Raw genomic sequence first — 24,209 nt, 5'->3', positions numbered from 1 at the left:
TTAAATCATAATTGATTCATCTTACAATCATAATTGGAGGTCTTAGCCAGGCTTATGTTGAACAACACCAGAGTACCCAGGTGAGCCATGCCTGCTGGGTTCCCAACTGTAGTGGCCCCAGAGTCTGGTGCTCCAGCTGTGCATCCCTTGCCAACACCTACAGTGGCCCCCATGAAAACATAAACCCAAAAAGTCTAATATTCTGGAAAGCCCCCTCATTATTCACCAATTTGAGTTCTTAATAACATATTTAATTGTGATAAATTTACACAGATTCAAGTCTGGAAGACCAAAAATTACATTGTTCATATTAAATGACCTATCTTTAGCTAACTAGACTTGCCTTCAGGGACTGTAACCTCACTTCCTGGCTCTCCTGTTCTTCCTGTTACAGTGGTTGTGCCAACTGATGGTCCAGTTGTCCCTGTCACTTGATCTGATAGTCCATTTGTACCTGTTATTCCAGCAGATGGTCTAGTTGTCCTTGATTCTTCAACTGATGTTCTGGTTGTTCCTGTTTTTCCAGCTGATGGTATACTTGTCCCAGATTTTGCAGATAATCCAGTTGTCCCTGTCACCCTGGCTGATGAACCAGTTGTCCCTGTCACCCCACCTGATAGTCCAGTTGTCCCTGTCACTTCAGCAAATGGTCCAGTGATCCCTGTCACTCCAGCCGATAGTCCAGTTTTCCCTGTTGCTTCAGCTGACGGCCCAGTTCTCCCTGTTACTCCAGCTGATAGCCCTGTTTTCCCTGTCACTCCAGCTGATAGTCCACTTGTCCCTGTCACTCCAGCTGATAGTGCAGTTATTCCTGTCACTCCAACTGATGGTCCAGTTGTCCCTGTCACTCCAGCTGATAGTCCAGTTTTCCCCGTCACTCCAACTGATAGTCCAGTGGTCCCCATCACTCCAGCTGATAGTCCAGTTGTCCCCGTCACTCCAGCTGATAGTCTAGTTGTCCCTGTCACTCCAGCTGATAGTCCAGTTGTCCCTGTCACTCCAGCTGATAGTCCAGTTGACCCTGTCACTCCAGCTGATAGTCCATTTGTACCTGTTATTCCAGCTGATGGTCTAGTTGTCCTTGATTCTTCAACTGATGTTCTGGTTGTACCTGTTTTTCCAGCTGATGGTATACTTGTCTCAGATTTTGCAGATGAACCAGTTGTCCCTGTCACCCCAGCTAATGATCTGGTAGTCCCCATCACCCCAACTGATAGTCCAGTTGTCCCCGTCACTCCAACAGATTGTCCAGTTATCCCTGTCACTTCAGCCGACTGTCCAGTTGTCCCTGTCACCCCAGCTGATAGTCCAGCTGACCCCGTTACACCAGCTGATGGTCCAGTTGTCCCTGTCACTCCAGCTGATAGTCTTGTTGTCCCTGCCACTACAGCTGATGATCCAATTGTCCTTGTCACCCCAGATGATAGTCCAATTGTCTCTGTCACCCCAGCAGATAGTCCAGTTGTCCCTGTCATTCCAGCTGATAGTCCAGTTATCCCTGTCACTTCATCTGATAGTCCAGTTGTCCCTGTTACTCCAGCTGATACTGTAGTTGCCCCTGTCACTCCAGCTGATGGTCCAGTTATCTCTGTCACCCCAGCCGATAGTCCAGTTATCCCTGTCACCACAGCTGATAGTCCACTTGTCCCTGTCAGTCCAGCTGATAATCCAGTTATCCCTGTCACTCCAGCTGATGATCTAGCTGTCCCTGTCACTTCAACAGATTGTCCAGTTGTCCCTGTCACTTCAGCTGACAGTCCAGTTGTCCCTGTCCCTCCAGCTGATAGTCTTGTTGTCCCTGCCACTCCAGTTGATGATCCAATTGTCCCTGTCACCCCAGTTGATAGACCAATTGTCTCTCTCACCCCAGCAGATAGTCCAGTTGTCTCTGTTACTCCGGCTGATACTGTAGTTGTCCCTGTCACTCCAGCTGATGGTCCAGTTATCCCTGTCACCCCAGTTGATAGTCCAGTTATCTCTGTTACCTCAGCTGATAGTCCAGTTATCCCTGTCACCACAGCTGATAGCCGAGTTGTCCCTGTCACTCCAGCTGGTGATCCAATTGTCCCTGTCACTCCAGCTGATGATCCAATTGTCCCTGTCACTCCAGCTGATGATCTAGTTGCCTCTGTCACTCCAACAGATTGTCCAGTTGTCCCTGTCACTTCAGCTGACTGTCCAGTTGTTCCTGTCACCCCAGCTGGTATTTCATTTGTCCCTGTCACTTCAGCTGATAGTCCATTTGTACCTGTTATTCCAGCTGATGGTCCAGTTGTCATTGATTCTTCAATTGATGTTCTAGTTGTTACTGTTTTTCCAGTTAATGGTATACTTGTCCCTAATCTTGCAGATGAAATAGTTGCCCCTGTCACTCCAGCTGGTGATCCAATTGTCCCTGTCACTCCAACTGATGATCTAGTTGCCCCTGTCACTCCAACAGATTGTCCAGTTGTCCCTGTCACTTCAGCTGACTGTCCAGTTGTTCCTGTAACCCCAGCTGGTAGTCCAGTTATCCCTGTCACCCCAGCTGATAGTCCACTTGTCCCTGTCACTCCAGTTGATGATCTAGTTGTCCCTGTCACTCCAACAGATTGTCCAGTTGTCCCTGTCACTTCAGCTGACTGTTCAGTTGTCCCTGTCACCCCAGCTGATAGTCCAGTTATCCCTGTCACCCCAGCAGATAGTCCAGTTGTCCCTGTCACCCCAGCTGATGGTCCAGTTGTCCCTGAAACTTCAGCTGATAGTTCAGTTGTCCCTGTTACTCCAGCTGATACTATAGTTATCCCTGTCACTCCAGCTGATGGTCCAGTTATCCCTGTCACCCCAGCTGAGAGTCCAGGTATCCCTGTCACCCCAGCTGATAGTCCAGTTGTCCCTGTCACCTCAGTTGATAGTCCAGTTATCCCTGTCACCACAGCTGATAGCTGACTTGTCCCTGTCACTCCAGCTGGTGATCCAATTGTCCCTGTCACCCCAGCTGATACTACAGGTAGCCCTGTTGCTTCAGCTGATGGGCCAGTTGTCCCTGCCACTGCAGCTGATAGTCCACTTGTCCCTGTCACTCCAGCTGATGGCCCAGTTGTCCCTGTCACTCCAGCTGATGATCCAGTTGTCCCTGTCACTTCAACTGATGGTCCAGTTGTCCCCATCACTCCAGCTGATAGCCCAGTTTTCCCTGTCACTTCTGCTGATGGTCTAGTTATTCCTGTTACTCTTGCTGATGATCCAGTTTTCCCTGTCACCTCAGCTGACAGTCCAGTTGTCCGTGTCACTTCTGCTGATAATTCAGTGGTCTCTGTCACTCCAGCCAATGGTCCAGTTGTCCCTATCACTTCTGCTGATGGTCCAGTTATCCTTGTCACCCCAGCTGATAGTTCAGTTGTCCCTGTCACCTCAGCTGATGGTCTGGTTGTCCCTGTTGCTTCAGCTGATAGTCCAGTTGTCCCTGTCACTCCAACTGGTGATTCAATTGTCCCTGTCACTGCAGTTGATTGTTCAGTTGTCCTTGTCACTTCAGCTGACTGTCCGGTTATCCCCACCACCCCAGCTGATGGTCCAGTTGTCCCTGTCACTCCAGCTGATAGTCCACTTGTCCCTGTCACTCCAGCTGATAGTCCAGTTATCCCTGTCACTCCAGTTGATGATCTAGTTGTCCCTGTCACTCCAACAGATTGTCCAGTTGTCCCTGTCACTTCAGCTGACTGTCCAGTTGTCCCTGTCACCTCAGCTGATAGTCCAGTTGACCTTGTCACACCAACTGACTGTCTAGTTGTCCCTGTCACCCTAGCTGATAATCCAGTTGTCCCTGTCACCTCAGCTGATAGTCCAGTTTTCCCTGTCACCACAGCTGATAGTCCACTTGTCCCTGTCAGTCCAGCTGATGATCTAGCTGTCCCTGTCACCCCAACAGATTGTCCAGTTGTCCCTGTCACTTCAACTGAGTGTCCAGTTGTCCCTGTCACCCCAGCTGATAGTCCAGTTGACCTTGTCACACCAGCTGACTGTCCAGTTGTCCCTGTCATTCCAGCTGACAGTCTTGTTGTCCCTGTCACTCCAGCTGATGATACAATTGTGCCTGTCACCCCAGTTGATAGTCCAATTTTCTCTGTCACCCCAGCAGATAGTCCAGTTGTCCCTGTCAGCCCAGCTGATAGTCCAGTTGTCCCTGTCACCTCAGTTGATAGTCCAGTTATACCTGTCACCACAGCTGATAGCCGAGTTGTCCCTGTCACTCCAGCTGGTGATCCAATTATCCCTGTCACACCAGCTGATACTACAGGTAGCCCTGTCGCTTCAGCTGATGGACCAGTTGTTCCCGTCACTCCAACTGATAGTCCAGTTTCTCCTGTCACTTCTGCTGATGGTCCAGTTGTTCCTGTAACTCCGGCTGATGATCCAGTTTTCCCTGTCTCTTCAGATGATAGTCCAGTTGTCCCTGTCCCTTCTGCTGATAATTCAGTTATCCCTGTCACCCCCACTGATAGTCCACTTGTCCCTGTCACTCCAGCTGATAGTCCAGTTATCCCTGTCACTCCAGCTGATAGTTCAGTTATCCCTGTCACTCCAGCTGATGATCTAGCTGTCCCTGTTACTCCAACAGATTGTCCTATTGTCCCTGTCACTTCAGCTGACTGTCCAGTTTTCCCTGTCACCCCAGTTGACAGTCTAGTCGTCCCTGTCACTTCAGCTGATAGTCCAGTTATCCCTGTCACCACAGCTGATAGTCCACTTGTCCCTGTCAGTCCAGCTGATAGTCCAGTTATCCCTGTCACTCCAGTTGATGATCTAGCTGTCCCTGTGACTCCAATAGATTGTCCAGTTGTCCCTGTCACTTCAGCTGCCTGTCCAGTTGATCCTGTCACACCAGCTGACTGTCCAGTTGTCCCTGTCACTCCAGTTGATGATCCAATTGTCTCTGTCACCCCAGTTGATAGTCCAATTGTCTCTGTCACCCCAGCAGATAGTCCAGTTGTCCCTGTCACCCCAGCTGATAGTCCAGTTATCCCTGTTGCTTCAGCTGATAGTCTAGTTGTCCCTGTTACTCCAGCTGATACTGTAGTTTTTCCTGTCACTCCAGCTGATAATCCAGTTTTCCCTGTCACCCCAGTTGATGATCCAGTTATCTCTGTCACCCCAGCTAATGATCCAGTTGTCCCTTTCACCCCAGCTGATAGTCCAGTTATCCCTGTCACCCCAGCTGATAGTCTGGTTGTCCCTGTCACCTCAGCTGATGGTCCAGTTGTTCCTGTCGCTTCAGCTGATAGTCCAGTTGTCCCTGTCACTCCAGTTGACGATCTAGTTGTCCCTGTCACTCCAACAGATTGTTCAGTTGTCTCCGTCGCTTCAGCTGATAGTTCAGTTGTCCCTGTCACTCCAGCTGGTGATCCAATTGTCCCTGTCACTCCAGCTGATGATCTGGCTGTCCCTGTCACTCCAACAGATTGTCCAGTTGTCCCTGTCACTTCACCTGACTGTCCAGTTGTCCCCCTCACCCCAGCTGATAGCCCAGTTATCCCTGTCACCCCAGCTGATAGTCCACTTGTCCCTGTCACTCCAGCTGATAGTCCAGTTATCCCTGTCACTCCAGCTGATGATCTAGTTGTCCCTGTCACTCCAACAGATTGTTCAGTTGTCCCTGTCACTTCAGCTGACTGTCCAGTTGTCCCTGTCACCCCAGCTGATAGTCCAGTTGACCCTGTCACACCAGCTGACTGTCTAGTTGTCCCTGTGACCCCAGCTGATAGTCCACTTGTCCCTGTCAGTCCAGCTGATAGTCCAATTATCCCTGTCACTCCAGCTGATGATCTAGCTGTCCCTGTCACCCCAACAGATTGTCCAGTTGTCCCTGTCACTTCAACTGACTGTGCAGTTGTCCCTGTCACCCCAGGTGACAGTCCAGTTGACCCTGTCACACCATTTGTCTGTCCAGTTGTCCCTGTCACTTCAGCTGATAGTCTTCTTGTCCCTGCCACTCCAGCTGATGATCCAATTGTCCCTATCATCCCAGTTGATAGTCCAATTGTCTCTGTCACACCAGTAGATAGTCCAGTTGTCCCTGTCACCCCAGCTGATAGTCCAGTTATCCCTGTTGCTTCAGCTGATAGTCCAGTTGTCCCTGTTACTCCAGCTGATACTGCAGTTGTCCCTGTCACTCCAGCTGGTGATCCAATTGTCCCTGTCACCCCAGTTGATACTACAGGTAGCCCTGTCACTTCAGCTGATGGACCAGTTGTCCCCATCACTCCAGCTGATAGTCCAGTTTTTCCTGTCACTTCTGCTGATGGTCCAGTTGTCCCTGTCATGCCAGCTGATGGTCCAGTTATCCCTGTCACTCCAGGTGATGATCCAGTTGTCCCTGTCACTCCAGCTGATAGTCCATTTGTACCTGTTATTCCAGCTGATGGTCCAGTTGTCCTTGATTCTTCAACTGATGTTCTAGTTGTTCCTGTTTTTCCAGCAGATGGGATACTTGTCCCTGATCTTGCAGATGATCCAGTTATCCCCGTCACTCCAGGTGATGACCCAGTTATCCCTGTCACTCCACCTGATGATGGCCCATTTGTATGTTTCACTCCAGCTGTTGGTCCAGTAGTCCCTGACCTTACAGCTGATGGTTCAGCTGTCCCTGATTCTTCAACTGATGATCCGGTTTTTTCTGTTTGTCCAGATGATGGTCTAACTGTCCCTGATACTGTAAGAGATTGTACAGTGGTTCCTGATATTGCAGCTGATGACCCAGTTGTCTGAGTCACTGTAGGTGATTGTCTAGGTGTCACTGTCACTCCAGCTGATGGACCAGAGTTTTCCGTTAATCCCATAACTGGCCCTGTTGTCGCTGATCCTGAAACTGATTGTCCAGTTGTCTCTGTTCCTCTAACTAATAGACTCGTTGTACCCTGTCCTCCAGATGAAGTTCCAGTTGTCCATGATTCTGTAACTAATGGTATGGTTGTTCCTGATCCAGTAATAGATGGTCCAGTTTTCTCTAATCCTTCAGTTGATGGTCCAGTTGTCCCTATAGCTTCAGCTGATAATCCAGTTGTTCCTGATCCTACAAGAGATTTTCCAGTTGTCCCTGAGCCATCAACATTTAGTTCTGTTGTTACTACCACTCCAGCTGATTGGACAGATGTCATTGTCACCCCAGCTGATTGTGCAGATGTCCCTGTCAATCCAGTAAATGGTCCTGTTGCCCCTGATCTTTCAGGTGATTGTCCAGTGGTCCTTGTTCCTCCAACTGATGATGTGGTTGTACTTAATCCTCCAGATGAAGTTTTTACAGTTGTCTCTACTCCTGTAACTGATGGTCCAGTTGTCACTGATCCTACAACAGATTGTTTAGTGGTTCCTGTTACTCCAGCCAATGGTTCAGTTGCCCCAGTCACTCTATCTGAATATCCAGATGTAACTCTCACTCTAGCTGATGGTACAGTTGTCTCTCCTACAATAGGTGATCCAGTTGTCCCTGATCCTTCAGCTAATGGTTCAGTAGTCTCTAATCCTACAACAGATGGTCTAATTGTCCCTAATCCTTTACTTGCTGGTCCAGTTGTTCCTGTCACTCCTACTGATGGTCGAGTTGCCCCAGTCATTCTAGCTGATTGTCCAGATGTCACTGTTACTCCAGCTGATGGTCCAATTGTCTGTGCTTTTACAACAGGAGGTCCAGTTGTTCCTGATCCTACAGCTGAAGGTCTAGTTGTCTCTAATCCTACAGTAGATGAACCAGTTGTCACTAATCCTTCAACAAAATGACCTGTTAGTGCCACTCCAGCTGATTGTGCAGATGTCCCAGTCATTCCAGCTGATTGCCTAGATGTTCTTGTCAACCCAGTAAATGATTCTGCTGTCCCTGATTTTACAGCTGATTGGCCAGTTGTCTCTGTTTCTCCACCTGATGATCTTGTTGTACCTGATTCTCCAGATGAAGTTACAGTTGTCCTTGTTCCTGTAACAGATGGTCCAGTTGTCCCTGATATGACAACAGATGATCTCGTTGTTTCTGTAACTCCAGCTGGTGCTCCAGTTGTCCCAGTCTTTCTAGCTGATTGTCCAGATGTCACTGTCACTCCAGGTGATAGTCCAGTTGTTCCTGATCCTTCATCTGATGGTCCAGTTGTTGCTGATTCTCTTGATGATGACTCAGTTGTCCCTGATCCTCCTGATGATGGCCTTGTCCCTGTCACTCCAACTGATGATTCAGTTGTACCTGATTCACCAGCTAATGGTCTAGTTGTTCCTGATCCCACAACGGATGGTCCAGTTGCCCCTGATCCTTCAGTTGATGGTCCAGTTGTTCCTATCACTCCAGCTGATGCTCCAACTGTTTCAGTCACTCTGGCTGATTGTCCAGATGTCACTGTCACTCCACCTGATGATCTAGTTGTCTCTGATTCTAAAAGAAGTGGTCCAGTTGTGACTGATCCTTCAACAAATGATCCTGTTGTCGCTGCAACTCCAGCTGATTTTTCAGATGTCACTGTTACTCCAGCTGATTTTGAAGATGTCCCAGTCACTCCAGCCAATTGCCCAGATGTTCCTGTCAATCCAGAAAGGGGTCCAGTTGTTTCTGATCTTGCAGTTGATTTTCTGGTTGTCCTTGTTGCTCCATCTGATGTTCTTGTTGTACTTGAACCTCCAGATAAAGTTCCAGTTGTCCCTGATCCTATATATAATGGTCTAGTTGTTTCTGATCCAATAATAAATGGTACAGTTGCAATTGATCCTTCAGTTGATGGTCCAGTTGTTCCCGTCTCTCCAGCTGATGGTCCAGTTGCCCCAGTCACTCTGGCTGATTGTCCAGATGTCATTGTCACTCCAGCTGATGATTCAGTGGTCTCTGATTCTAAAAGAGGTGGTCGAGTTGTAGCTGACCCTTCAACCAATAGTCCTGTTGTCATTGCCACTCCAGGTGATTCTTCAGATGTTGTTACTCCAGCTGAATTTGAAGATGTCCCAGTCACTGTAGAGGATTGTCCAAATGTTTCTGTCAATCCAAAAAGTGGTCCAGTTGTTTCTGATCTTGCAGTTGATTGTCCAGTTGTCCCCATTCCTCCACCCGATGATCTTGTTGCACCTGAACCTCCAGATGAAGTTCCAGTTGTCCCTGATCCTCTAACTGATAGTCTAGTTGTTCCTGATCCAATGACAGATGGTCCAGTTGCTTCTGATCCTTCCACTGATGGTACAGTTGTACCTGCTGTTTCACCTAGTGGTCTACTTGTACCTGATCCTGTAGCTGATGGTTCAATTCTTCCTGATACTTCAGCTGATGTTCCAGTTACATCTGTCACTCTAGCTGATGGTTCAGTTGTTCCTGATTCTGCACCTGATTGTCCAGTTGTCCCAGTTCCTCCAACTGATGGTCTTGTGGTACCTGATCTTCTGGCTGATGGTGCAGTTGTTCCTAATCCTGCAGATGTTGGTCCATTTGTCCCTGATCCTACAAGAGATGGTCCTGATTCTATAATAGATTTTCCGGTTGTCCCTGATCCTTGGCCTGATTGTCCAGTTGTTCCTGTCACTAGAACAGATGGTCCAGTTGTTCTGGAGTCTTCAACTGATCGTGTAGTTGTTCCTGTCACTCCAGGTGATGTTTCAGTTGCTCTTGTCACTCCAGCTGATAATCTAGTTGTCCCTGATCTCACAACAAATGGTCCAGTTGTTCCTGACCCATCAGCTGATGGTCCAGTTGTCCCTATTTCTCTAGCAGATGATCTACTTGTACCTAATCCTCCAGTAAAAGACACAGTTGTACCTAGTTCTGTAGCTGATAATCCAGGTGTTCTTGATCCTGTAAACAATTGTCCACTTGTCCCTAAACCTTCAGCTAATGGTCTAGTTGTCACTGATTCTCTCGATGAAGGTCCAGTTGTCCCTGATCCTCCAGCTAATGATACAGTTGTCCTTAATCCTGAAACTAATGGTCTGGTTGTCCCTGATATTTCAGCTAATGGCCCAGTTGTCCCTGATACTCCAAGTGATAGTTCAGATGTCTCTGTGACTCCTGACGATTGTTCAGAAGTCCTTGTCACTGCAACTGATGGTCCAGATGTTATATCTGATGGCCCCAATGTCCCTGAAACATCAGATGATGATTTAGTTGTCCCTGGTATTTCAGATGATTGTCCATAATTCCCTGTTAATTTAGCTGATGGTCTAGTTGTCTCTGTCTCCCCAGTTGATGATCCAGTTGCCCCTGTCACAAACACATAGTCAAAATAGAATGATGTTAATAGCTATCTTGGTCCTTGGTTAACCTTTAAGACTCGTGTGGCTTTGTTTCTCTAGTACAGCTTTTATACCTCTTCATCTCCATAACCACCATATTATTTCATACTTTTCTTTTTGCTACATCGTAACTTCTTTTAACAAAAAGAGTCTCACTTTGTTGCCCAGGCTGATCACAAACTCCTGGGTTCAAGTAATCTTCCTGAGTACCTGGGACCACAGTGATCTTCACTGTGCCAGCTCTAGCATAACTTCTTTCTGTTTGTTTATTTTCATAAAAATAACTTATCCAATATCCCTATTGTGTGTCAAAGAAGTTGTCAGCAACTTATAAGTATCACCTCACTTTACCATTTGAATAATTCTATGAGATACATAATATTACTTTTTTATAAAATAGAAACTAAAGCAAGATTAAGTTGCTGTTCTAAGGGGATGCAGATAAATGGTTCTCTGCTCCATGGGGCATTCTAGTGGGAAGAGAGAGGTAGACATAAATAAAATAACTAGCCAACCAATAACCAAATTCACAAACAAGAAAAGCTTCAGAGCATTAATATAAAGTGAATTGATACTAAGCAAATGGAATATTCTATTTTAGACTGTCTGGATAGTAAAGGCTTCTCTGAGAAGATGCTCTTTATTTTGAAGTCTGATAACAAGAAGCAACCTACTAGTGAAGCTCTAGGCGAATGGCGTTCCAGGCAGAGGTAACAGCCAGTACAAAGGTCATAAGTCTAATGGAGCTATGCTTGCTAGAAAAGCAGAGCTAGAAGCTGAGTATAGCTGGATAATGGGAGCTGAGGTGGGGAATATTATAAGTTAAGGTCAGATATATAGGAGCAAGTGAAATGTTTATGAATCAGGGAGGGAGATTGAAGATTTTTCTAAATGCAAGGGGCTATAATTTTAAACAGGGGAGAAATAGCATAGAATTGATATACATTTAAAATCCCTCTTTACACTTTGTAGAAAATACATGGCAGGGGTGCATTATAGAATTAAGAAGAACAATTATGAGGTAATTTCAGAAGTTCAGATAATTTATGAGTGGCTTGGGTTAAAATTGTGATAAAAGAGACTGAGAATAGTGGATAGGGTCAGGATATGTATTGGAAGTAGCATTAACAGGCCTTGTTTAGATATGGGAGGTACAAAAAAAAAAAAGAGAACCATCAAGGATGACTATAATATTTTTACCTGAGTGAATTGAGTCAGTGATGGTAACATTTTCTAATATGGGGAAGACTCAGAGAACAGGTGTGCGCATAAAGGGAAATCCAGTATCACCCAGAAGGCTCTGGTTCTGAAGATCCTAATATATCAAGAATACCACTAAAGAACCAGATAAAGATGGAAACCTTGGATCTGTGGAGACATGGATCTGCACAGCGGTGTGTCTATGTGTGTATGGGTACATGTTTCCAGCAAAACTCCACTACTTGGGTAGAGCAGAAAAGAGTTCACTAACCCTTGATGGCTCCAATCCTTCCAGAAGGTTCCCTTCCATACGACCTGTTATTTTACCTCATTGATGAAAATAAAACCTCTCTATCCTTTACCAGACTGGGAATTACTATTCACTTATTGAATTATTTACCAGATATCCACCAGATACTTATCAAGTAGCCAAACAGAAACTGAGCTAGGCACTAGGAACACAACTGTAAACAAAGATAGGCAATGTGACAAGATCTTCCTCCAGTTTTAACCGAAATCTACCATGTTGGTGGTCTGTCTAGTAAAAGATAATGACTGGATGAAGAATCAACAATCCAGGCCCTGACTTGGCCTAACAACATACTCATCCTGTGACTTTGGGGTAAACACATGGAGTTTTCCTAGATAAAATGTAAATAATTACTAATATATTATTGACTGCAGAGGGTGTCTGTAAGATTTAAGTAAGTTAATACATGTGAAAACATTTGTGCATTTTATACTTTATACAGTTGTTTCCTGATGATCGTTTTTACCTTTGTTAAAACAGATTAAGATAACTTATACATGATATTATATAATGGTTAATGACTGCTTCATATGTTTACATTACAAATAATATTGTATTAAATATATCCAGTAGAAACTAAGATATAAGTGGCTTTATCTACTAATATTTTATCCTACTAATTATATTTTTCAGGCATTTTTTGGCTTATTTTCTGAGAAGTATTTAAATATAAATAAATAAATTGATTGGTAATGTATCTCTTTAGTCATTTCAAACAAGTTAAGTCTTATGAGACACAAACATTGTTTAGCAAGGGATCTGCAACACCCACTGTATAGCTTACATATTTCCTCAGCAAGTCAGCTTTGAAAAAAAGAGTTATAGACATGCCCTACTTGCAAATTCTAGAAAAGAAGACTTTTTAAAAACGCACGTGTAGAGGTTTTAGGAAGAAAACTGATTTCTGAATTTTTAAACAATTCAGAAGGCAGTGTTACTTTCTAAATTGTTCTTAGAAATGGGGAAAGCTGTTCATTAAGGTTCTAGATCTCTGTTCAATAAAGAACATATGGGAAAATATGCTAATACTTTAAACCACAATAATTTCTAATACTAAAGACAGTGGGGTTTTGCAAAAGATTGCAAAAAAAGAATTCTAGTTTGAAATTTGAATAATCTGCTGATCTAAGACAATCTTTTAATGCCCAACAGCATATTATATTATTCGTGGCAGAGAATTTATTGAACTCTTAAATATTTGTATTATGGGAAAATCATATAATCAATGATTTGCAAAAATAACTAGCATATTATTTTGTAATTATTTATTACTTTTAGCCTATATTGAATTATGTTAGCTTGTTGCATAAGTTATTTTGTGTAGAAAAATGCAGAACTTAGACAATGAAATTGTAACTAAATGAACAAATACACTCTAAGAAGCCCTTAACTCAAAAACAACAATTATGGACCAACCGTGAGATAGTGTTAGAGGGTCACTATTGCTTTTTTTTTTTTCTAATTTAACTCCATTATGGTTTTATCAAGTAACATTCCAGTGATTTCTAAATTGGCCATGTGACAACATCAGATTTAAAATGCTGCACTAGTTTAGTTTAATAATGGAAAATATCTAAACTATCAGATCATTTTTATTATCTGTGATTTGAGGTAATGCACTAATTGATACCTCCATAGTGCATAAATACTGAATAACAAAGCATGCAATGGCAACATCTTTAATGGATTCACAGAATATTTAAATAACAGTGCTCTAAGTTTCAAGCAGGAAAGATTTTCAACAGAATTAATGCCCTACTGAATAAGCTTTTATAAACAAGTTTCCACATTGCCTCCCATTTTTGTGACCTTTTAGCGCTTTGCGAATCTCACCTGGTGTATTTGAAGAGCCTGTGGTGGTACCACTGCTGGACCGCCCAGATGTAATTTCACCTCCACTAGTCGTACCACCCGGTGTTCCAGGTGTACCTGTGGCAATGGCAGAAATGGAAAGGACACATTCACAGAACTTCTTAAGCTATGAGGTAACCAATTCTCACTTAAATTAACTTCCACCTAAAAATTACAGAAATCTTCAGTTTTCTGTATTGATAAAAATAATGATCCTTTCCACATTTAAAAAACGTACTTTGACGTACACTATTCATTATTTCCTTGGCTCCTTATCCCAAGCTCACAAAGTAGATCACTTTGACCCACATTTTACAGATAAGAAAACAGAGGTTACAGAGGTTAAGTGATTTACTTGCTTAACAGCATGACATTGATTCTGAGGAACAGTATTACACGAACATCCCATATTGCCCCTTGGCAAGTGCTGGGTCCCCCATTTTACCTACCTGGTTTGCTTCCAGAGATTGTCACTGCTGTGGCTGAGGCTGCATTGGTGTGTTTACTCACAGGGCTACTGGTAGTTGAAGCAGCAGATACTGTCGGGGTCCCTGGTTACCAACAACAATGGTTCAGGCTCACTGCTGCAAATATACTGGTCCCTACTCCATGCTGATAGCACAGAACTGAGATTTCTAAAGTATAGTGGATTAACGGCATCTTCTCTACGCTTTCCCTTTGTTCTGACGTTTAATGTCAGTTATAGCCTGACCAATAGTCCACATCACACACTGCTGAGGAAGGTAGGATTGAGAACTATTAAGGAGTCATGTCCAGACTTGCCTGATTTTCCAAAACTGGTGGCCTCAATGCCTGCTTCCCCAGGGGTGCTGCTACCTGGAGCTCCAGGAGTTGCTCCAGGTGATACCACAGGTGTGCCTGAGACTTTCAGAGAAAACAAACAGTTTAAGAAACTCACTTTTATTCAATCACTGTGACCTGAAACAACTTGGAAATCTCTTCCAGCATATTTATACTCATAATATTTACACAGTTTAGTGATATTAGGACTTCTTGCTCAGGAAGGGTATACATGTTAATCTGATAAGGCACTATTACACCATCACAATCCTTGTTTGCCTTTGACACTGAATGTGCCTCTTTCTAGAATTACCTACAAGTTATAATTCCAGAGTAAATTCTTCTCCAAACTGCACCATTTACCCATTGCTATATTCCTTAACTTTTTGCTTTTTGCATGTGTTTAAATATTACTTTCTTCTAAAAAATTCTAAGCTTTGTAAGTATAAGAGCATCTTCTGGTACCTAACACATTACTAAGCTCTCAATAAATATTGTCTCGTCAAAATACAATGGTTTGTGTTAAGGTAGGCAGATAGCCAGAAACGAGCAGGCAAGGGAACCCCCTGGGAAAACAAGTCCTGGAGATGCTGTCACCTCATAGTCAGTGCCACCCATTGACAGGCAGCAAAAAGACAACAGCTACACTGGCTACTTCTGGCCTTGTGGTTGAGCTCCTCTTGCCTTGAAGGGGACTTACCAGGCCCTAGCTGGAGATAATCAGGTTAGGGACTTTCCCTCCTGACGAGCACACACACTCCTCCAAAAAATTGTCCTGGAGTAGACTTTTGCTCATTATAATAGTAAAAAGCACATCCCTGGGTGGAGATTTTAAATGCTAATGAGACATGCAATGTGTGTACTGGCATGTACAACAACAGAGCATGGGCACGGAAAGAGACATCTTGAAACATGCATGCAAGTAACACCCCCGTCACGCCCCTTCATGAATAATAGGTAAGATTCTCATAAAAGCAGTCCCCCAGCACTAGCTGCTGCTGGCTCATTCTTTCAAGCAGTCCACTCTGTCTTGTGTTTCAGAGTGTACTACATATTTAAATAAACCCTGCTACTACTATTTTTTCAACCCTACCAGCTCAGAACTGTTTTCCACTCCTCTCTAAGAATGTACTTCATCAGGATTCCCGCACTTTCCGGTAACATTTGCATTTATCTGTTTACAAGTACTAAATTCTTCATAATCTCTTGATAAATTAAATTTTGATATCAGAGCTCACACTTCTGCTAATTAAACATAACTTTAGATATAAATAATATTTCAAATGCGACTTCACGGGAGGCTAAAGAGGTTGCGGTATCTGATCTTCCAATTGTATCCAATTTGAAAAATAACGAGGTTCTGCCTATAGATTGCTGCAAATGCTTTTTGACAAAAGTTCATTATTAAACTTATTATTGCTAGAATTTTCCTCATTCTCTTATAATTAACTTGTTTTTTAAAAACTCACTTGGACTTGCACTAATTATATATAAGACCTTTGTGTTTGACAATTGCTCTGACAACAAGATGTGCTCTGTCTTACCTGCTGTGTTTCCAGGACCAGTGGCCCTAGTACCTGATGTTCCAGCTGTGTTTCCACTGCCTGCTCTGGTGGTGGCTTCCACGGACCCTTCTGTTGAACCTGGTCAACATACAAAGGCAGCTAGGATTACATTAATTTCCAAAGTTTCTAGGAAATTAAGGCAACTGTTAAATATTCTTAGACATCCCCATTATTCATCCTTTTGTCTGAGTATTTCAATAGCTTTGTTTCTGATCAATGCAATTGATTTGAATGAATAAGCTTCTGTGATTATTTAGCTATTTACTCAATACGAAATCCCAACTCACTGCCTGGCATCCCAGTCATTCTTCCTGCCAGTGTAGTCAATTCACCCGATATTCTGGTTGTTCCTGTTTTGTTTTGTTTTGTTTTGCTTTGTTTTGTTTTGAAGAAGAGGGAGGATGAGGAGGAAGAGAAGGAGGAGAAAGAGGAGGATAAAAGTAATATGAAAAAATTGTTAAACTCAACTTCATTATTTATGAATGATGTTTCTATGGCTGCTTCCACCACCCAAATTCATGTCTTCCTTCCTCCTACCTAAAATATTGCAATTGTTTCCTCTTTACCCAATTAACAGGTCAATATTCTTCATCACAAATACCTTCTCTGCTTAAGAATATGGAATGTAGTAATTCTTCAACATTAATGTGTGTAAGAATCATCTGGTGAGCCTATTAAAAATGTAAATTCCCTATCTCTCCCAGCAGAAATTCTAATTCTATTTTATAACATTGAAAAGGTTGGTCTTGTATTGCAATTAAACTCTTATATTCATTTTCAGTTTGCAGAGAATCCAGAGGATAAAAGAATAAGTTAATTGACATCATGGATAAGAGCTAAATTTAGAATATCTAGAAAGGGATATAAGAACTTAATTCGTTTCAGGTTCATCATTTTGGGCAGGAATAATTTCTAGGATCACAAAAGGAGACACATAACATCAAGTCCCCACTATCAGTGAAGCTATGTTTGATCACTAAGTTTAGGTGGTGACAGCCAGAACTCTCCAGTATAAAGCATTTTTCGATTCTGCAATTAGCAAGTAATCTGTTGGGTGATACTTTGACATCAGGCAAACATCCAAGTCCTAGTCAACCTTTCATCCAATGTTTTCAGCATTTATTTATGCTCCTTGTCTATTTTATTCAGGGTTTCAAAACAGCGATTTTTCCAATTGTGTCTTTTTTCAACGTTTATTAGTTGGAATTTTTCTTTAAATAGATTTCTCGGATCAACTGGAACTATTTGAATATCTTGATCCATAGTTTCTAATAAAAATAGGTGATAATTGATTAATTTTTCTCTTTAATTACCAATCTCCAGAATAAGGACTCGACATGATAGTCACCACCAACATTATCAAATGTTGCTGTGGTGGTTTCTTTTTATTAATTATCATTGGGGGTATGTATGTTTCAATATTATCAACAGGTCTCAATCTATTACAAATAATTATTTTTTCAGTGCTCAAAATTCTCCAAATTTGGTCAACAAAAACTCATGCAGTTTAGTGCCCTTGTCATTTAGGCAGAGCTCCCTTAGTCCTTGAATGCTTCCTCATTTTCTGACTCAAGAAGTCCCAAGCTGACCTTGTACTTTTCTTGTCCAAGACCTGGAATTAACCATTTTTCCAAGCAAGAGTGAACACAGAAATTTATGACTGCAAACTAGCTGACAAGGGGTGCACACTACTGTTAGGGTACCACTGCTTTTAGGCCATTTCAGTGGCCAGAGGTGGAAGATACAAAGATTAATAAATATATAGATAATAAATGTATTATATTGGAAGCCATATATTTCCATATGTTAGAAGTATATATATTTATACCTATATTTAGGTATATCACACATATTTGTGATGTTTGTATATATTTCTAGTATACAAAAATACACATTTTCTATATATATATCATATATTTAGATTTATATAAATGATATATAGATCATAAGTTTATATTTCCCACTCAAATGGAACTTTACAGAAATTTACTTATTATTTGATCTCTTTTTTTCTTTTTTCTTTTTGAGACAGGATCTCACTCCTTCTCCCAAGGTGGAGTGCAGTGGTGCAATCACTGCTCATTACAGCCTCGACTTCTGGGCTCAGGTGATTCTCCACTTCAACCTCCCAAGTAGCTAGGATACAGGCATGTGCCACCATGTGTAGTTAATCTTTTGTATTTTTTATTTTGTAGAGATGGGGGTCTCACTATATTGCCCAGGCTGCTCTTAAGCTCCAGGGCTCAAGCAGTCTGCTGGCCTCAGCCTCCCAAAGTACTGGGATCACAGGCGTGAGCACTTTGTCCAGCCCTGATTTAATTACTGTATTTCTTTTCTCTTACATTTAAAATATTGATTTCTAATAACACTTATATAACTACTAATTGTTTTATTCTGTAATATATAAAAAACCATTTCAAAGTGAGAACACTCATGTAACTACTGAGAAGAAAATTACTGAATGAAGTTTAAAATTTCCTAGCAGTCTTTTTGCCATTAAAATACATGACACTAGCATATACTGTCTGATTATTGTGTTTTAAAGTCATGTGAAATAATTATTTTTTCCATGTGATTATAATTTGATATTCAATTAGGTTCACTTGTTTTGGTTGGTTTTCAGTTTTAGGGTTTGCTTTTTTTATTTTGATTTGTGTTTTTAAAAATACATATGACATTTTCCTTTTCAAAAGCCAAAATTCTATCTAAAAGAATACTCTGAGAACTCAAAATTCTGCTGTTTTGGTTTATTCCCTATAAGTAATGACTTTCACTAGTTTTTAGTTTATCTTCTGTGTTTTTTGTATGCATATTTGCATATGTATATATAATTCATATCCTTACAAAACATATATACATATATGTACACACACATACACCCCTCTTTTTTCATAAAGGTATAAATGGTATATACAATTCTGATTTCTTTTTTTCCTTTACAATAAATTCTGGAAATAACTAGATCAGTACATAGAGATCTTTCTCACTCTTCTATTAGGATGGCCTAGTGCTGCTTTTTGTCATCTTTTATTCAATGTGTATTTGATGAGTTGTTTCCAGGCTCTTTCTATTAAAAAAATGCCAGTATGAAAAGTTTATGTATGTTATTTTATATTTTGGTTGTCTAGCTTCAGGAGTACTAAAAGTGGGATTTCTGGGTCAAAGGATAAACAAGTCTGTAATTCTGTTAGATTTTGCCAAGTTACCCTCGTTGGAGCTGTAACATTTTGTGCTCCCACCAGCAATGCGCAGAGCACCACCTGTTTCTTTCCAGAACTGTCAACAGGGCTGTTGTCACACTTTTGGATTTCTGCCAATCTAAAAAGTGAGAAATGGTATCTCAGTGTAGTTTTGGTTTACATTTTTCTTGTGTGAAGTTGATCATTTTCTCAGAGGTTTAAGAATCACTTATAGTTCTTGTTCTCTGTAATTGAATTCACATCTTCTATTATTCTAGTTTTTGATTTGCTTTATGCACTTTTTCCCTTTGCTGATTTTGCTTGGCAATAAATCACAGCCATGAGTATGATTCTATATTGAGTCTTGTGAGTCCTTCTAGCGAGTCCCAAAACTTGAAGGGGTCTTGTGCACACTGACACATATTGCCTTTCCATTTGGTCAAAACTGCTTTTGTGTCTTTAAGTAGAGTTTTAACGTTTTCCTCATGTAAGTTTTATCTTGTTTGGATTATTCCAGGGTAATTTATCTTATTTGTTGTTTATATAAATTGGACTTTGCCCTTCAAATATATATTTTAACTTGTTATTTGTATTTATGTAGACTTAATTTTTATAGATTAATCTTGTGTCTTGGTACCTTATTAAATTATCTTACTGCTTATAGTTTTTCCATTGATTCTCTAGGGTTCTGCAGGTACACTATTATGCCATCTGTAAATAGAAATAGTTTAATATTTTGTGTTTCAAATTCTATGCTTTCAATTCCTACATAATCCAATTTATTAATAACCAGAAAATATTAAATAGTAGTATGATTGTATGTCTCTTTATCTTGTTCCTGAAGATAGTGGAATAAGTTTAGAAATACCTTATTAAGATGCTACATGTGTGGCTGAGGTATATGTACTTTACATTTATTTATTTATTTATTTTTGTGAGACGGAGTCTCGCTCTGTTGCCCAGGCTGGAGTGCAGTGGTGCGATCTCGGCTCACTGCAACCTCCGCCTCCCAAGTTCAAGCAATTCTCCCGCCTGAGCCTCCCGAGTAGCTGGGATTACAGGCGCCTGCCACCACACCTAACTAATTTTCATATTTTTAGTAGAGACGGGGTTTTGCCATGTTGGCCAGGCTGGTTTCAAACTCCTGACCTCGGGTGATCTGCCTGCCTTGGCCTCCCAAAGTGCTTACAGGCATGAGCCACCAAGTCCGGCCCTGTTTTAAGGAAATATCCATTCATTCCTATTATTTTAAGTGGTCTTTTTTTCCCATCAGAAATGATTAGGCAATGTTTATCAAATACCATTTTAGCTTCTGTGGGTTATTTTTTTCCCCCTTAGATCTACTATTAATATTATGAATTACATTAAAAGATGCCTTAATTTTGAAAAAGTCACCAAAAATCAGTATTAATAAAAATAATTGAGCATTAGTTTCTTCCTGATAGCTCATTCTTCCTTTTTTGTAAACTGATGCTTCTTGTAGTTAGCTCATGAGGTTTAAACAATTTGCTTGACTACTTACTACCTGTTATCTACGAGAAAAGCAAGTCCAATTGTTTTTCTGAATACTTTACAGAATTGACTCTTCAGGATTAATTCTTCCAGGTATACGGTAGTTTCTTTCACTACATAGATTTAGGGTTTTTTTCTAAATTAAGACTATTTTTCCTTATTTATAATTTTAAATATTAGCTCTGTTTCATTGCTTTTTCTTCTCCAGATATGGCAATAATATGTCTTCGATATTTTTGTTTGTTTCCTAAAACTATATCCTTCTCTAGCCCATTATACCTTTTATGAAAGTATCTGCAATATTTCAGGGGTAGGGTACCTCTTCTCCGTTCTATCCTCTAATAGCCTTGCTGTATTTTCAGTGTTATTTATTCTCAGTGGAGCAATTTGCTATTTGGTCTTTTGAGATAATTTTTCTTTTTCTTCCATTTTCTCCTGGGTTTTCACCAATTCCAATGTAACATTCCTGCTGTTTATCTATTTCCACTCTTAATTTTTAATCTATAATTTTGATGTCTCTTTGTAGCTGCAGTTGTTTCCTTAGTTGTTTTTTGTTTGTTTGTTTGTTTTTTGGTGTTTTTTTTTGAGGCGAAGTCTCACTCTGTCGCCCAGGCTGGAGTGCAGTGGCACGATCTCCGCTCACTGCAAGCCCCGCTGCCTCCCGGGTTAAGGCCATTCGCCTGCCTCAGCCTCCCTAGAAGCTGGGACTACAGGCGCCCGCCACCATTCCCGGCTAATTTTTTTGTATTTTCAGTAGAGACGGGGTTTCACCGTGTTCGCCAGGATGGTCTCGATCTCCTGACCTCGTGATCTGCCCGCCTCGGCCTCCCAAAGTGCTGGGATTACAGGCGTGAGCAATCGCGCCCGGCCAGTTGTTTTATGTTAATGTTATGTTTTTGTATTCTTTAGCTTCATGACTAGATTTTTACAATTTGCTTGCTACTGCTGCAAAGTTTTTGAAAATGTATACAAAGGAATAACTGTGTATCGATATTGGAATTTCTTTTTTTTTCTTTATTATTATTATTTTTTTCAATGTTCTGTGGGCCAGTAATAGTAGGAGATTCTATGCAGGGGGCAGCAGAGAGGCTTCCATATGCTTCCCAGATTCCTCAGATAAAGGGCTCCCCTCTTATGTTCTTACAGTGAGGAAGCTTTGTTTATAAGTGGCACTTTTTCCTTGTCTGTCTTCTGATGCTTTCATTATTATCCTGTTTTACTGAGACCTTTATTTTTACATACTTATTTTTTTCCTTTGACACCCAGGTTCCAAGGGTTGCTCCCCCTTCCAAAAACTTCCATGCACTCTCCAATACTCTTTCAACTCCATTCATGAGGGCTCTCTGACCTGCCAGGTCCCAGATTTTCTCTCAGCATTTTCCACTCAAGTTGGGGATCTTTCCTTTTGAGGCTCAACTCTACTTGATTGAACCACTAGAATCATAGTATTCTACCACTATTAGGACCTCTCTATACTTCTCTATTTTCTATGACGCCCTTACCTATATCTCAGCCCCACGGTGAGCCTCAGAGCCATCATTCCCAGTTTTTGGAGTCTGGCTCTTCTCTATCTCCACTAAACACCGTAAGTGTGGGCTCTGTTTTGATCTTTATGATTTGAAGAAAGAGGTACCTATAGACTCCAATTTATGCAGCCACCGTTTTCCTGTTTTTGTTTTTGTGTTTTTCCGTTGGTTTCTTGAGCTTAAATCCTATTCGAGTCTACTAGTGTCAGTGCAAATTAAGGATCAGGTTGATACTATGACTAATTAAATTACATTCTGCTTGTGATAAAAGGATTTTTGGTGTGTTTGAATATTTAACCAGGTCATCAGATATTTACAACAGAGATACAATATGTAAGAAATTCGGTTAAGGAAGGCTATTCACTGATTCAGCTGTGAACAACTTACTCACTTGCTTCATTTCCAGAGACGAATTTAGGACGAACTATGTGTAATAAATGGTGCTCTCAAGTCCTGCTACTTGAAGACTATAATCATTTATATTGAGAACATGTGTGTAGTAGGTCATATCTGCTTGGCTATATATTATAAAAGAGTGATATATTGCTTTGATTTTGCAATCTCTTAACAGACTGCCTCTGATGTGCATCACATTCTGTTTTAATGCTTATTCAATAATTAACCTATATTTTATTCTGTACTACTTTTGTGCAGGGGGTTCTGGATTTGAAGAATATTTTGTTTTTAATCCTCCTTCCCCAAAACCTGAATAACTGCTTTTTATTCCCTTGCAGTTGAATAGATTCTTAAAATTTCACTCAGCTTCCTTGTATTTTGAGTTTTTGTTCAAGTTGGGGCATATAGACATAGCTCGTAGTGCACTGATTATATTATTTTCAAAATAGAATAATTCCGTTGTTTTAAACAAATTAATCAGTCACTTTACTAGAGTTGACTCTCAAGTCTTACTCCAATGCGTGTTATTGAACAATTCCTCCACTTTGATTATCTTTTGCCTTTGTGTGTATTATAAATATTAATTTCTTTTGCTAAGAAATGAAGATCTATGAGAACAAATGCCTTACTCTACTCCTCTTTTATGTTGTCTGTATCCCCCAGGATGATATTGAACACACAACAAATATTTCTTGATTTATTTCTGATCTTCTGCAGTTTTGACATTACACAAATAATAATTAAATTCCCCAGGCAACCTTGTCTCTGACAAAATTTTAAGTAAAAAAATTACACTTCTACTGTCTGGATTTATTCTAATTATGCTCTTTCCATACCCGATGCTCCAGAAGTGTTTTCACCGGCAGCTCCAGTGGTGGCTACATTTCCCCCTTCAGTTGTTCCTAATTGAAAAGAGCAACAGTGCTCAGTCTGCATCAGAGTTTTCAAAATCACGAAATAAAAATACAGGACACCCAGTTAAATATGAATCCCAGACAAACAATCAACACTGTGTTTTGATCATTGCATGGGACATACTCATCCTAAAAAAAAAAAAAAAATGTTCCTGATTTGTGTGAAATTCAAATTAACTGGTATCCTATATTTTCTCTGGCAAGCCTAGTCTACATAAACGATTATAATGAAGTACTCTTCGAACAAATTTCAGGGTTTCTTTAAAGAGGTAGGGGGTCTACTTAAACTGTCCATGATCATTTGTTGTAAAATTAGATCCCTTCTAAATTCGCTTAAATTTATAAGAATTTGAGGTTCCAACTAGGTTTGTGACTCACCACCACTAAAGTGACCAGGTGAGCCTGGGCTTGGCCTGGTGAGTTTCCCAGGTAAGCTGGAACCAGTGAAAGATGTTCTCGCTGTGATTTCACTGTCAGATCCAGCGGTAGATCCAAGAGGCTGTCCTGTTCCACCTGGCAAACACAGTGTTGGGAGAGCACATACATTATTGTGACAACTCAGTGCCATAGCAGTTTTGAAGGAAATACTTGGAGAAAACCTAAATTAAAACTTTTCTTGAAAATGTTAATAACTTATATACCTTTCTATCTTCTGTTGGATGGCATTTATACTTAGTGAAATTTGCAGAGGTCTGATGAAAGATTGTCCTTTTCACCAAAAGCCA

At 41.2% G+C, this 24,209-nt stretch overlaps 1 protein-coding gene across 1 annotated transcript in view; it reads right to left on the bottom strand.

Moving 5' to 3' along the window:
* MUC19 (mucin 19, oligomeric) overlaps positions 1 to 24,209 on the bottom strand; it is a 189,266-nt gene that overhangs the window by 91,114 nt on the left and 73,943 nt on the right. Inside the window, 7 exon segments of the mRNA XM_025401355.1 lie at positions 455 to 10,198; positions 13,574 to 13,669; positions 14,041 to 14,142; positions 14,375 to 14,476; positions 15,937 to 16,035; positions 23,407 to 23,472; positions 23,863 to 23,997. Of these exon segments, the coding sequence (XP_025257140.1) occupies positions 455 to 10,198; positions 13,574 to 13,669; positions 14,041 to 14,142; positions 14,375 to 14,476; positions 15,937 to 16,035; positions 23,407 to 23,472; positions 23,863 to 23,997 (10,344 nt within the window).

Source organism: Theropithecus gelada, chromosome 11 (assembly GCF_003255815.1).
Source record: "Theropithecus gelada isolate Dixy chromosome 11, Tgel_1.0, whole genome shotgun sequence".
Classification (NCBI taxonomy): Eukaryota; Metazoa; Chordata; class Mammalia; order Primates; family Cercopithecidae; genus Theropithecus; species Theropithecus gelada.
This window is presented reverse-complemented; position numbering and strand designations above follow the sequence as displayed.